This window comes from Lasioglossum baleicum, chromosome 6 (assembly GCF_051020765.1).
Source record: "Lasioglossum baleicum chromosome 6, iyLasBale1, whole genome shotgun sequence".
Lineage (NCBI taxonomy): Eukaryota > Metazoa > Arthropoda > Insecta > Hymenoptera > Halictidae > Lasioglossum > Lasioglossum baleicum.
The window spans coordinates 6951335-6966768 of NC_134934.1; the positions used below are offsets into that span (position 1 = coordinate 6951335).

Genomic DNA, 15434 nt, shown 5'->3' on the forward strand with positions numbered 1-15434 from the left:
CAGAAGAAAGCACTTCCAACAAGTTCAATTGGTCGTCGAGCACTGTTAAAGGTACTACGTACATGCACATGTGTACGCCCGGTTGGCCTGTTCTTAATGGGAATAAGCTCATTCATCCCATATGAAACGGAAGATCACGTGACCTCCGATCGTCTAGGTCTTTGATGTATGGTCATCACTGGCAATTAGCTGTCAATTCAAGGCCGTACTTGTGTCTCCGAAACCCCGAGCCCTCTAAGTCTCGAGTGGCAATCATCCCCGAAGAAGAAAGACAAAACTGTGCCGTAACATTTGCCGATGGGAATATAATCGTCCCCCAGGAACTTTGTCACAACACTCGCTTGTCACACTCGCACAAACAGCTGCCCGAAATAACACGCATTCAATATTCTCAATTTATTTATTTATCTAAATAAAGCAATATCATTATTAGAATATTAGTGACAATTAATGTCGAAAAATTTTAAGCAATCCACATTATTTGTAACTTATTACAATAATTATTAAGAGGAGAAATCAATGTCTACACAAGCCCTGGTTTCTTGAGATTTCTTTGTCTTAATTATTAATAAAGTACTATTATTATTAGAATTAATGAGACAATTGTCAAAAGATTTTAAGCATTCCACATATTAATTCCTAGCTCGTTATAAAATAATTGTTAAGAGGAGAAATCAATGTCTACACGGTTCCTGTTTCTTGCAATTTCTTTGTCTTTTATTAATAATGTAAAATATAATTATTAGAATTAGTGAGAATGTGTTAAAAGATTTTAAACATTATTATTTGTAACTCATTATTAGACTGCGGATGTTTGTGTAATTTTCCATTTTTATAGACTTTTTTAAGAAAGTGGAATGAAATAAAATCCTATTTTTTTAATATCAACGGTAATTGGCCAATACAAATAAAAATCGCACTACACTCTATCGAACTTACTATTCCCGTATATATGTTTTAAATATTTTCATAAGTTATAAATGCATAAAGATCCGCAGTCTACACATTATAATTATTACTATAAGAAGAGAAATCATTGAATGTCTACGCAGTTCCTTTATCAGTTCATTATTGGAATTAGTGACAATGTAAAGATTTTAAGCATTCCCACAGAATTCCCACGAAAGGCCAACAAAAAGGATAAAATAACATTAAATGGTTAATTTCAGTTTTCCGACATTCTCTTATTTTCTACACGTTTATCTGCCCTAATAAGGCGATTACTTCAGCGGAATAAATTCAGTGGATTTAGTTCAATAAATGATTCGCAAGCGCAAAAAATGCTTCCTCGCTTATCACATTTACTATTTATTCGCCGAAACAACTCCGTACATATGAAAGTTGAACTTTCTAGTTGCACTTCAGTATTTATTCAGTATTTCAGGCTTTGAGACGCTCATCTCTAAAGGGTTAATACTGCACAACGTTGTATATGTATATGTAGAGGCGACGTATTCATTATCCGTTTCCTTTTTATAATTTAACACTTCCCTCTGCTTCAATGGCTATTTACATACGTTATATTGTACATATGTAAATTGCATAGTTACTTTAAACAAAATATGTTATTCATATAATAAATATCATATATAAATAAAGGATATTTTTCACGTAATAGTGAGCCAACAAAAAAGATAAAATTAAAAGGCATTGCTACATGGTACTTTAGATTGTCCAGGTTTCATATCAAGATTATATATTTCATAATCAAAAAGTGTACTTTGTTTATATGTTTCAACGAATGTGACTCTTGTGAAAACATTAATTAGTATGCTTATATAATCAGAGAACCAACTTTTTAATCTCACAATCAGCAGATAATGGACTTTCCAAGATTCACAAACAAATAACGAATCTGCTGGAGTCCCGAATGTAATTATTTCGATTATATGCATTGATTACGATTACATAGATCATAATGTATTCGTTAAAGCTAAATAATTGCTTACGGGAGTCGAAACTCTTTAGATGTTTGTTTTCAATTGGTTATGGTTGTCCTGTCTCTCGAAACTAATAAATTAAAAATGTCTGATGGTCCCGGATGCCTTCCAGTACCCCTAAGATTCAATTTATTTGAAGGGAGACGATCTCACACAGAACTTCTTCAAGTTTGATTTGCTAATATCTCCTTATATTGTTAACTATGTTTTCATTTTTCGATTCTTAACGATGACAAAGTCGATCTGTATCATTTGACAAGTCACCTTGACGAACAGCTACCAAGAAAAAAATTAATTATATTTCTGCAACAACATTACTTTCGATAAAAAAGATAATGCTACGTGTATCAGCGTTCGCTAAGACAATTGCTTCGATTGGCTTGCGATTACACCGATTAGAAGCATTACGATAACGTGATTCCGCAATATGAAAGTGACGTGGGAAGAAAATGACTCAATATCAATTAAAAATATCATGAAAGCTATGCATTTCAATTAAACTGTGTATCGTTTTACGATGTAATATTTTCAGAATAAAACAAAGCTGAATAAAATGTAATTTGCATTGTTATCATTTATAATGTGAAAAGTCTAGATGTATTTGTGACAAACATGAATAGATGAAATACAAACCTGTAAACCTACAAGAACAATTTAAGAATACTTTTATGTCATGTTTGACGTAAAAAAATTATTAAATGGTTAAATATATTTTTATTTAATTGTTTTCTTTTACTGGTAAATTTTTTACGATTTAATAAAATTATTAGACGAAGAAATCTATTTTTAATTAACTGCTTTCGCTCACTGTTACCTTATTATCGGTTTATTGAAATTATTAAACGAAGAAATATATTTTTGCTTAACTTTTTTCTTTTACTGGTAAATTATTTTCGATTTAATAAAATTATTAAACGAAGAAATCTATTTTTAATTAACTGATTTCGCTCACTGTTACATTATTATCGGTTTATCGAAATTATTAAACGGAGAAATATTTAGGTGGCCTCCTTTATCTGAGACACCATGTATATTTAGTTAATTCCTTTCTCTGTAACTATTACATTAAAAATATATTTTTCTACTCCGCCGAAGATTCGCAGACTAACTAAAAGTGTACATATTCGATAACAATGCTTTCTTATTGCAAATACATTGGTAAGCATGAAAGAAAGCTTGCAAACGATGAAGAGAACACATTCGTTGCAATAATTCGCCCACCTCTTCATGCTCACGAGGAGAAATGCGACAGTAAGACTGCAGCAAGCCAATAACTAGTCCGAGCATGTCGAATGGGGTATGGTAACGCAGGCTACAATCGACGATTGTACACTTCAATAAGTGCGCGCGCCGACGTGAATTCATACACGTACCAATACTCGCGTCTCCTGTTCACTTTATTAAAATCACGGACAGCAAAATATAATAGGGAATAAGCCGGCCGGGATAAAATACACGTTAACCGAACGCGACACTGCTGTTTTAGCGGCTATCATCGAAAAACAACCTTGTTTTCTGGCGATGCTTATCCGGGGCTTGCAGTACAATCACGCGTTTCAAGGTTTCATCATGCGATAACAGGAAGCAATCAAGTCTGGATCATCGATCGATCCAAGAGGAAACGCGAGCGACTGGCGTCATATATCGCCTAATTTTGTTCGATCTTCGTTCGATCGATCGCGAAATTTTTGTCGGACGCGGGAAATATCGATTTTGTGCTTTCCCCGCGTGCTTTCTCTTTTCCCACTCGCGGGCTCCCAGCCGCCAATCACAACTCGTTGGTCCAATTTGCTAATACGCAACGTTAATTGTCCAGTTAAAGTAGTTAGTCGAATTAGCGAATCGACGAACTCTCCGATCGACGTTAAGATACGACGATACACGATTTTCCATGATGTACCTGTCAGTGAAACCGTTAGGCATGATAAATAACGTTTATCGAAGTACCGATCATTTACACCTGCACTGATAAGTCTATGCGATCGAAACGAGAATTTACAGAAATAAAATTAAGCTCCTTGAAAAAAAATGATAATACATACGTTTCATTGGTCTGCGGAGTTTATACGTTTATAAAATAATTTCAGTTATCGATCGTAAATGTTGAATATCAAATTTATAAATGCTTTCGGCGAGCTACCGTTTCGATCAATTACTAATATAGCAATTTTGCAAAATTTTACTTCTTTCCTGACATTTCGGTTCCGTTTTGAACCTTTATCAAAGGTGGAAATTTGTTTTTGCTATAATAACTTTATAATGTAAAAATGAACATTGAAAAATGATGTGTATCAGTTGCTGGTTTCAAACATACTTTATACGTTTATGGCTCAAATCACTGGCGGAAGTACTAAACTGTGAAGCAGAGTAGGGCAATAATCAACTAATATTTAAAAATGACTAATAGTTTTTTTGAATGTTAGTCATAGCAGAATAGTCATCAGTCAAACCTTTTTGATTAATTAGTGATAACTAGACTGCGGATCTTTATGCAAAATAAAAATTGTCTGAATCGATTGCAAGAAATAGAAACCAAAACTGAATGTTATTTCTTCCCTTAACGATTTTAATAGAGGAAGAATCATACATTGACATCTTCAATTTTGAAAATCTTCCAACAATTTTGAATTTCATCTACTTAATTTTCCTATAAATGCATAAAGATCCGCAGTCTAATTAATCACTAACTAATCAAAAAGTTTTTACTAATGATTATTTTGCTATGACTAACATTCAAAAAGACTATTAGTCATTTTTAAATATTGGTTGATTATTGCCCTACTCTGCTGTGAAGACAGAAAAAATTATTAAAATTACACTTTCCAACAAATTTTAACTTTATTTTGACGTTTCGATTTTCACTATGCGATTCTTAGAGAGTTTTTTGCGCTGATTCCAAATCTGCCTTTAATGTTTCCTCTAGACGCACAGTTTTTTGAGAAATTTGATTTTATACATTTTTATACTCTCCATTTTAAAAATATGTTGAGAGGGCCCCCTTTCTCCCCCCAAAAATACCCCAAAAAATTTGTATACAGACTAAAATATTAGCCCTCCTTAATCATTTAATTTGAAACTGCTTATAGCACTTTATCTGGTACACCCTGTATATTTATAAAAAATTTCTCAATTTATATACTTTTCGTTCCAACTTCAAAAAACTTGATTAGCATATACACTACTGTGCAAAAGAAAGAAGCACCCAGTATAATTATAAGCTATAATGACAAACAATATCTTTATGTAAAAATTGTATTGTACAATGATTGATTTATTGCATTTGAAGTATTAGATAATCCGCAATAACACATATTCTCAGAACTATTCAATTAAACAGCAGAATCCTTTTGCAGAATTTGATTTTTTACGCTTTTCTATATTAAATATGGCCGGGTGTGTCTTTCTTTTGCATAGCAGTGTATAATCGGACATAAAAATTGATAGAAGACTGATTTAAATTTGCCAAATTACCACTACATTTAATTGAAGTTGAAATTTTCATTGTGTGTGCATCTGCGTGCTGATGCTATAGAAATTCTAATGCTACAATCGTCGCGATGCACAGTGGCGATTGATTAAAGATGGCGGCGATTCGGATGCGTTGCGTTCTCCATGTAAATTAATACTTGAAGCGGGTGATTCATATTTATAAACCGAGTTCATGATTGAGGATTGATTGAGTTCTTGAATCGCGATGTTACCAGGCTCAAAGTTGTAACCCCCTATATCGTACGAATGTTCTCGAGGGAGTTTCTTTCTTGAACAGGATGGTTATGCGAGTTTTGTGCCGGGTGCTTGTACCGAGGTCTTTTGCATTGGTGTATGTTTGAGTTGTATATTAACATCGGTTTGTGTCTATTGGATAGCTCGTGGCGTGGTGGATGTGGCGTGTTTATACGCGATTGGTTGAGCATGCTTGTGCGCGGATATTTAGACTTGTTGGTGGTAGGAGAATAATCGTGCTTTCTTGCCCTTCGTAGGATTCCTGGAAATCATCCGCATCACTGTCAATCAAAATTCACGGTGTTTGATTTGCGTGAATTTTTCGGCTGTTAAAAATTCCAGACACTTCCTGTATATTCTTTATTACTTGACAGTAAAATTCGACAGTTGTTTGCGTTAATTGTCAAATACAGAAGACATATATTTATTACTTTCTCCAAGATGTATTTTTGTAGAGCTGACAATAATACATTATTTTGAAAATCTTCCAATGTTTTTACTGTTCTTCATTTGATCTACTCCGTTGTTGTCATAGATGCGTAAAGTCTAATGGGTTTCCATCACGAAAATGGAGTAAAATTGGACTGCGGATGTTTATACAAAATAAAAACTGTACGAAATACAAATAAACAAACTATATTTATTATCCATTGAATTAACTTATGATCGACAATATATATATATATAATTATTAAATATATAATTGTACAATTTTATTATATTATTTTGTCAAGTAGTAAATTGTCAATTCTAATTCGAATCAACTTCAAAAAAAGAAATAGTGGATGGAAAAATTGTTTCCACATTCTTGAATCAACTATAGTATACATATACAGTTGTAGTATATTCATACTACTGTAGTATATCTCGTATTTTGCAGAAATGGCTGCTACGTCTTTCTAATTTAGCAAAGTTGGTTAAATTTTTCAGCAAATACTATTTAAATATCATACAATAAGATGTATCAAGCAAATGCAATTTTACATTCTCAAGGAGGCTGAATTAAAAAATTCGAAACCCGTTCTTTTGAAGGTTCCCGCAGTTCTAGCGTTAGACTATACTACAGTATATTGTACTGGTATACTGTAATTATAATAACTATTACTGTTTCTGTAGAATGCGATCTGTCACATTAAAATCTTCCTAAAATTTCCGTAAAAATGTACTGTGGTACTTCGAAGAAGTATACATATAGCTTCGAGAAAGAAAATTCATACTTGCAATTATCCTTCAATGCATCGGCGCAAAAGCAGTGTGCGGAAAGTTTTGCTGGGGTCACGAAAGACCCCAGGGTAGCATTCACAATTACGTTGATTCTATTTTAAAATCTGTAAAAATTGAGGGATGACTGTTGAAGCTGAAACAGAAAATCGGCGTTAGTGTAATATAGTTTTCTGTGGAGAAGAGACAGAGGCTTGTGCGTATTGACGCTGGCGCGTTCACAAGGGAAGCACGAGGGTGTTTGTGAAATGACAAAGCGACGTCGCCGCCGGCTGGCCAGCCGGTTAACGATAATCCGTTCGACACTTTGTCCTGTCCGATCGTAGATTGTCTGACGCGGGTGTGTGATCGCACGCACACATGCTCACTCGGGGACACGTACCCCACCAGTGATCTTATAAAAGCGGCCGGTGCCCGGGGCACCGGCATCTCGCTGCTAGCAACAGCTAACGTGGTAACGTGTCCATCCTCTAACGACTCTCTCTCGTGTGATATCACCCAGAACCGGCTCGAAGATGGTGCAGATCACTGGAAAGTACCAATACGTCTCCAACGAGAAATTCGACGAGTTCGTGAATGTGCTCGGACACCAAGAGCTGGCCGCGCCGTTGCTCACCTCCAAGCCCATCCTCGAGATCTCCCAAAACGGCGACCAGTGGACCGTCGTCATCAACTCCGAGGAGAGGACCAGCTCCACCACCTTCAAGCTGAACGAGACCTACGATGAGAAGCTGCCGTCGTTCGACCGCAACTTCCCGGTGAGCATCAATATTCCCGTTCTGGAATAATATTGCGGAGTATCTTGAAAATGTTCATTGAAGTTCATTCGGCAAGCTCAAACCGCAACGAGACGTCGTCGCACACTTTTCGCCATTCCATGACACCTCTGATATAAACCGTTCGGCATGATTCGATCAGCTCGAACTATTGTAAATAAAGCTTATCGAGCTACCGTTCGTTTACGCCTGCTCTGATAAGTCTATGCGACCGAAACGGGAATTTAGAGAAATAAAAGAGTATCAAGCTCCTTGAATAAAAATGATAATACATATGTCTTATTGGTCTGCGGATTTTATACGTTTATGGCTTGGATAACTAGCGGAAATACTAAACAGTGAAGACGTTAGTAGAAATGATGAACTTTGTATCTTGAAAATGTTTGCTCAAACCGCAACGAGACGCACACTTCTCATCATTTCATCGCACCACTGATATAAACCCACATTAGATCTTACATATTTTTCTGTCTACGTCTGTGGAATTCATTTTGATCCTCTTATTGGAGTGAATACAAGCAGCTAATGGTTTAACGGGGTAGACTCGTTTTTCATTTTCATTTCTCGATAATGCAAAGATAGGGTTTTTCAGTAGTGAAAAGCACTAGATGAAACATCAATTCAGGCCGCGATCACCCACAAAAGTTCTATTTTTACGTTTACGAGGCGTAATTTGCATTATTCGGAAGCATAAAGGCTATACATATGGCTCTGTTCATAAAATTGCGACAGCTATACGCTGCCGAATAATGCAAATTACGCCTCGTCAACGTAAAAATAGAACTTTTGAGGACGATCGCGGCCTAGATTGATCTTTTATCTCTCTCTAGCGCTTTTGTCTACTGAAAAACACCATCTTTGCATTATCGAGAAATGAGAAGGCGCATCTCGCACCCTTGCAATCCTGAAAACGAGTTTATCCACTTAAATAGGATGTTAGGAAACTAAAATTTACATGGAACTTTTGCCACTCTTGGTTAACATGAATCCAAAAAATAAAATGAATGCTGTACATCTTTGTTATCATAAGAGAAACATACTGATTGTAAAAGGTATTTGATATTCGCATGCCGATTTTGATTAATACAATTACTCTTAATGATAAGTAGACAGTGGATCTTTATGCAAAATAAAAATTTTCCACCTGAATTGCAACAGATCGGACCGACATAAAAATTTATTATCTCTCTGAATATGTTCAATGGGTTGAAAATAATATAAAAGTATTTTTAAATTCGTCTAATGTCTTTGATGTTTTAAATTACACCTACTCATTTTTGTCATAAATGCATAAAATCCGCTGTCTAGGTATGAGTTTTCTTTCAGATATTAGCTGATAAAAAAGTAGAATTTGAGTGACGAAATCCTGTCATCCTCGGAAAGGATTAATAATCGTATTTAAGGATAATCTTGATGGGCAGTAATTCTGTATTTGTTTATTTGTCTATTTGTCTATTTGTGCCTATCTGTTGCAGAATGTTTAAATTTTCTTAAGTCTCTATGTATAATTTTCACATTTTATTGAACTTGCTACAAAAATTATTTAACACTTTATCTACCGACAATTACTTCAAAGTCTTTCAACATACAAATTTTATTAACCGAAAATTGTATTGTTAATTTGTCTTTGACAATACAACAACAACTTCTTTCACAAAATGAGTATTTAAGTGACTTTCTTTCAGATACAGCAGTCGCTGAAGCACCCACTAATATACTTCCGGTAGCTAAAGTGTTAACACTGATATGTTCCATGAATATAATCAAACCAACTATGTAATATTTATTTTACAATTATTACATCCTTTACATTATTTGCATACGTAAATAATTTTTATAATGTCAACGGGTATGACTAAATACTTCCAAACAATTTTCGTCGTTTTAGGTTTATTGAGCTACATATCGATATCGTTAGTCTTCAAAATTAGTCTTAAGAATAGCGAGACATTATTTTCAATTTCTTGAAACGATTAACAGTAACCATACCAGGTATAAATGTATCGGATATACAGTTGGAAGCATAACTGGTCACACATACATTACATCAGAATAACTTTTTTATGAATGTACCAAACGACTTTAATTTCTCTGTAAAAAAACAACTTTTTTAGCTGGGCCAATAACGAAAATTTAAAAGATGTGTTTGGTCAACTCGTATAAATTATATACGCTCTAAAAATTTCATTGAAACTGGTTAATTAAAAGTGGTAAAAATTGCAATTTTTCAAGATTTTTGGCATTTTTACCACTTTTGATCGATTATAACTCGTAAACTAATTAACCAATTCCAATGAAATTTTCAGAGCGTATATAATTTATACGAGTTCACCAAACACATCTTTTAACTTTTCGTTATTGGCCCAGCTAAAAAAGTTGTAAAAATCAATTTTTACTATTGTCTTTTACAATTCCGACCAAATGTATTTTTTTCTAAACTAATTCTTCTAATACTTCTAGCCTTACAGAGAAATTGAAGTCCTTTAATCGATTCATAAAAAAGTTATTCTGATTTAAAGTGTGTGTAATCAGTTAATATGCTCCTAATTGTATATTCTTTTATAAAAAGTACAATAGACTGGATTTATTTTGATTCTTCACAAATTTTTATAATAATACGTACTCGAATAAAGAAATATATTTAATAATTTTTAATGAAAGCATCTTTATAATTTCAAAAATTAAACATTAAACAATGTGGAAGCGGTCATTTGACCGGTCGCGGTACGGTTAGTGTTAAAGACTAATATAGTCGTCTCAGAGAATTTTATATTTCACTCAAAGATCCGCAGGCTAATGAACGCCATACAGAGATTGATATTTGAATGTGGGATGATGTGCTATGTAACGTCGAGTAATTCTTCCCAAGAGAATCTCTGGTTACACTTCGAACGTCGAACCCGGGGAGATTGACTGCTGCAGTAAGTCGAGCGGCAATTGACATCAGTTTGCTTGCAATATATTATAATTTAGATGTCATCTAATCACGGACAAACGATAATGCCGATCTACAATTAACGCAGATAAGCGAGGTTTTGATCAAACGGATTATCAGTATCAGAATAATGTCTCGAGTCTTCAAGGTTGCTAGCAAAAAATTACATGGAAGTATATTATCTTCCATTGTTGAATTATCGCACCAGTATAAATAAGTCACACGTATCAGAGGAAAAGAAGAATATAAAAATTGATGTATATATATATATATATATATATATATATATATATATATATAATTGATAACGAGATAGACTAGCAATGTTTATGTCACGCGTTTGGATTGTTTAAAAAATTTTTATATAACCTTTTGTTGATAAATGTATTAATAGAAATCATTCATTAATATGGTGCACATTTACGGCAGCTATTTGTAAAAGAAACTTGCCAAAACAAAATTGTTTATAACAAAGAAGATTGTTGTTGAAGTTTGTTTTTACATTAATACCATCGAGAAGAGAAAACGTTTGAAAGAAACCACATATCGCGAACAAATAGTTATTCAGATATAACACGATACAGAAATATGATGAGATAATTTTTATAAAATGTTAAAGTAAATGTTTACCATCATATCGATTGTAATATCATCATACTATTATCATACTGAACACAGAAGATTTCAGTTACGATCAAATGTCACGCATCGTATAATCAATTCAATAGGTAATAGAACTTTGCAATGATCGAACGCTTGAATAGCATCGCAAATTTTTATTCGAAGCAGTTTAATCCCTGGATATTGGCTAGTTCTAAATTTTCGCTTTCTGTTATTACTACTTCAACTACGTCTTCGCGTTATATTATTTTAAAAATAATAATTATAGTATACAACGATATTTCATACACTGCATGCACAGTCGTGTCTTCCAGATCCTATAAATACTACCAAATATCTAATTTCAAACGATTAGTGTCCAGATCTCGAGTTAATCCGCTCATTTTCTGCGAGGATTTGCTACATGTATTCCATAATCGCATTCAGACAGAGAAGCTTACGGTAGAATAGTTGATTTCACAAAGAGAGAGATTAATGTAGGGGTGCTCTCTCCACCCTTTAAACAAAAGACGCTTTCAGTTCTGATGCTACAAAAGTTTGCCACTGTCTAATGAATTCTCGTTTCTACTAATCCTCTTTCGTGTCACATGTACCAAGGATTCTCTCGGCGAAATTCTCTCTTTGAATATAGTCTTGTTAACGAGCTTTTCAATATTTTGGACACAAAACTGCTCATGCACAGAGATCTTTATCGTAATGACACTTTACTCTGGGTCTTTTTCGTATCACAAAAGGGAGACACAAAAGACATCTCGAAATAATGCTCTAGAGCGATTTTTCTGCAAAATAAAATTCCTTGCATCAATTTCAAACAGAAGTCAAAAATAAAAATCCATTATTCTACCCTGAATAATTCTGATACGTCGAAAATGATGTCGTCAAGCATTTCTACTGATAACATAATTGCTGTTTGCGGTTCATCTACTCATTTTTATCACAAATGCACAAAATGCAAAAAAGTTAATCCCACTTTGTAATTTGTTTCATTAATCCTTGATTGTAACATAATCCCACGTGATCTCTAGTCTTTAGAGATAACGGAAATACACATAATCTTTTATGGAGCATAATATCTGAGATGTTAAACAATTGTTTCAACTGAACCTTGTTATATTGATTCATCGCTTCCTCTGTTTAAAAAAATTATGATAACAGAGGAAGGGTAGTTTTTTGCAACACTCTTCTGGCATCTGTTGAGAATGTTTAGAACTATCCGGATCGAATTGAAACCATTTGTTGGTATACTATGCGCATCAGTGAATTATAAAATGCTAAAACGGTGATGCATCGTTCATGAATCCCGACATATGAAGTTGAGCTGCATCCTTCCTCCCCCACATCCTAACGATGCATGATTAAATGATGAACATCATTTAACCCTCGTGAACTGTTTGGGTCAATTTAAATGAAAAGCGATCCCTAATTTCTCGTCACGTTTTTGCTGCAAAAATATATACATAAATGAATTGAGTATAGCAACAATTACAAGTACATATAGTCCGAGTTTCTCTAATAATAAATTATGAAACATGACATGGTGCACTCAATAAAATCGTACGAACTCTTTGAGGTGTATCTCTCTGATCTAGAATAAAAATTTTAAAACGATACATTTTTCCACAATGATACTGTAAATATTCATTCTTAGACTTCATATTCGATTTTACTCTAGAATCATACCCCGTTTATGTTAATGAGATTAAATTGATTACTGCTCAACTCAACTAATATATAGATTCAAAGAGAAAATCAATATATACAGAAAAATCGACTTAAAAAATGAACACGTTATACATACCTACCAGTAGTTGTTTAATAGTCCCTAAAAATTATTTTAAAAAATAAGATCCACAGCTAAATTTTTTTTTATATACGTTTTTCAAAAGAAATAACATATTTGTAATTGTGAAGCAACAACATGGCTTAACAATTTCGTTTTGAATTGTTATTTAAAAGATTCTCGAGCTCCACAAAATCCTCGCAATTATAATACGTCAAATTACAACAATCGTAGAAACTCAAAGATTCAATTTAATGCATAAAATATCAATATGTAACAATAAAACTTTCTGGACAGAGCATGTGATTTCTTTAACGTTTTAACGTCAGTTTCCTTTAGTTCAATGATATGTCAGGTTCACGAAACGCGTATACAAATAAAATGAAATGAACGCACGACTAATTTGCATGATTTACTGTTCGAAATAAAAAAAAAGGTACAATTAGAGTTCTGCGGTTACACAGTACGGGAACTGAATGTTACACTTTAGGATTGCAATTACATACAATACGTGTATGTAATTAGTGCATATATGCACTTGAGGAATCGTGTTAAAGCATTCCAGCGGTTTAATGATTCTTCAATTCACTATTCGTAAACGCGTGTACTTAAATAAAACTTAAATAAATTATGTAACACAATTACAGGATAAGATATTAGGTTCTATTCTTACCTTGATTATGTTAAGATAAATAAGTTAGAGCGAATCGTTTTATTGATCAGGCGCGATTGCGACTTTTTTTCGACGGTAACGTAACCGCCACAAAAACTCCGGAATTTCACGGAAACGAAGTATGATTTTTGTATTTGTTCGTTTGCAGAGCGTTGCAACGCAGGAAGGCGATAAGCTGAAAATAGTAACAACTGTAACTGACGGTCTCAAGATCACCCGTGTCTACGAATTTACAGAGACCGGAATGAAAGTGGTGAGTATAAATAATATATATGAATAAAATAAAATTGTGGTTGACGCGAGAAATTGCACATTGATTGCGGTTGACAAATTAAACTGTTCAATTGCCATCTGACTGATCCTCTTTAAAGCTGCGAGATAATGATAATTTGATAACGAAACAACGAAAATGTTTAAGCATGTAGTAACAAAGTCTGGAAGTGATATGATCGATCGTTAAAATAACATAATGCACTTTATCGCAAACCAGTAACAATCGGAAACTGTTCTATATATAGATGGCCGTGTTTTAATTCTTGAAATTTCGTTTTCAGCACCTGTCCGCCAACACGGTCGACGTCACGGCAGTACGTACATACAAGAGGCTCTAAATAACAGAAATATTTAGATAAATAAATAACGGGCAATCTTCCATATGAATTAAAAATAAAGAATTTTCTACAACTCTATCCTTGCTCTTTCTTTTACCATCCATCAGAATTGTGGTTCGTGCAAAACGCAGGACAAGAACGAAATAACTTATTTAATTCGAGTAAATGTTCTAAGCAAAATATTTGAAATTCGCCAAGCGTTTTCGATTTCTTTGATGAACATTTTCGCAAGCACAAAATTTAGTCTTACGCATGCACAATTACAAGTAAACAGGACACCACTGTACAACATTAACAAAAAGAAACAAAAAGAGGGGTTACAGATTTAACACATGAAAACAGACAAGATATAATGAACGATACAAAGTCGAAAGTAAACATGTCGTTGCACAATAAGCATATTCTCCGACAATTAAAAACCTCTGAGTTTGTATTATAAATTGTAAAACACTTTTTTTACTTCTTTATTCATATTATTTATGTTGCAGTAGAGATTGTATACTTGTTTTAAAATGTATAATCAGTCACATCCTTAAAAGTGGCAACAAAATGGGTGGGGGGGGGGGGGCGCGGGGGATTATGGGACAATTTCATCTACGTTTATTATCATCCGAGGGGGTCAAGAATGATCTTGAGAATTCCTCCTTCGCTGACGCTATACTCATCCGGCCGGGGAATAATATAAGCTTTCGATTCAGCGGATCTCGCGTGTACGTACAAACTGTTCGTTCGTTCGTTTCGTATTTGTTCGAATTTATTTAATAATAATATGTATCACATTAACTCATCAAAGTGCTGTACATAAATGGATAGAGAATACATAAGAATGGTATTAATGAATGACAAGTGTATAATATTCTCTTGCAGTATACTCAACTTCGGAATAGGAACAAACAAAAAAAAATAAATATATAGTACCTGTTGTTCGCGTGTACGTGAGTGTGTATGTAATACACGCATGTCCTAATATGCGTGGGTCTGTGTTTGTGTGTATGATTGTACGTGTACGTGTCAGCGTAGCGTGTGCGCGCGCATTCCTACATACAGAATGCTGTGTTACGTGTAGATAAGTTCTTTTCCATAAAGATTACGACGATTAATCATTTATCAAGTATAATGGACATATAAAATTAAAAAGTATAAAAAGACCGTCC

At 33.9% G+C, this 15434-nt stretch overlaps 1 protein-coding gene across 1 annotated transcript; it reads left to right on the forward strand.

The window, feature by feature from the left end:
* Positions 1-7302: 7302 nt before the first annotated feature.
* Positions 7303-14358, forward strand: Fabpl (FABP-like protein). The gene is made up of 3 exons (XM_076424670.1): positions 7303-7642; positions 13818-13922; positions 14224-14358. The coding sequence occupies exons 1-3, from the start codon at positions 7400-7402 to the stop codon at positions 14278-14280; spliced, it is 405 nt and encodes a 134-aa protein (XP_076280785.1). The 5' UTR covers positions 7303-7399; the 3' UTR covers positions 14281-14358.
* The last annotated feature ends 1076 nt before the right edge of the window (positions 14359-15434 follow it).

Excerpts from the sequence above, each read along its gene's own strand:
- Fabpl (XM_076424670.1), top strand. The coding sequence starts at position 7,400 with ATGGTGCAGATCACTGGAAAGTACCAATACGTCTCCAACGAGAAATTC. Across the intron at positions 7,643-13,817 it reads CGTTCGACCGCAACTTCCCG|AGCGTTGCAACGCAGGAAGG; the intron begins GTGAGCATCAAT and ends GTTCGTTTGCAG. Across the intron at positions 13,923-14,223 it reads CAGAGACCGGAATGAAAGTG|CACCTGTCCGCCAACACGGT; the intron begins GTGAGTATAAAT and ends TTTCGTTTTCAG.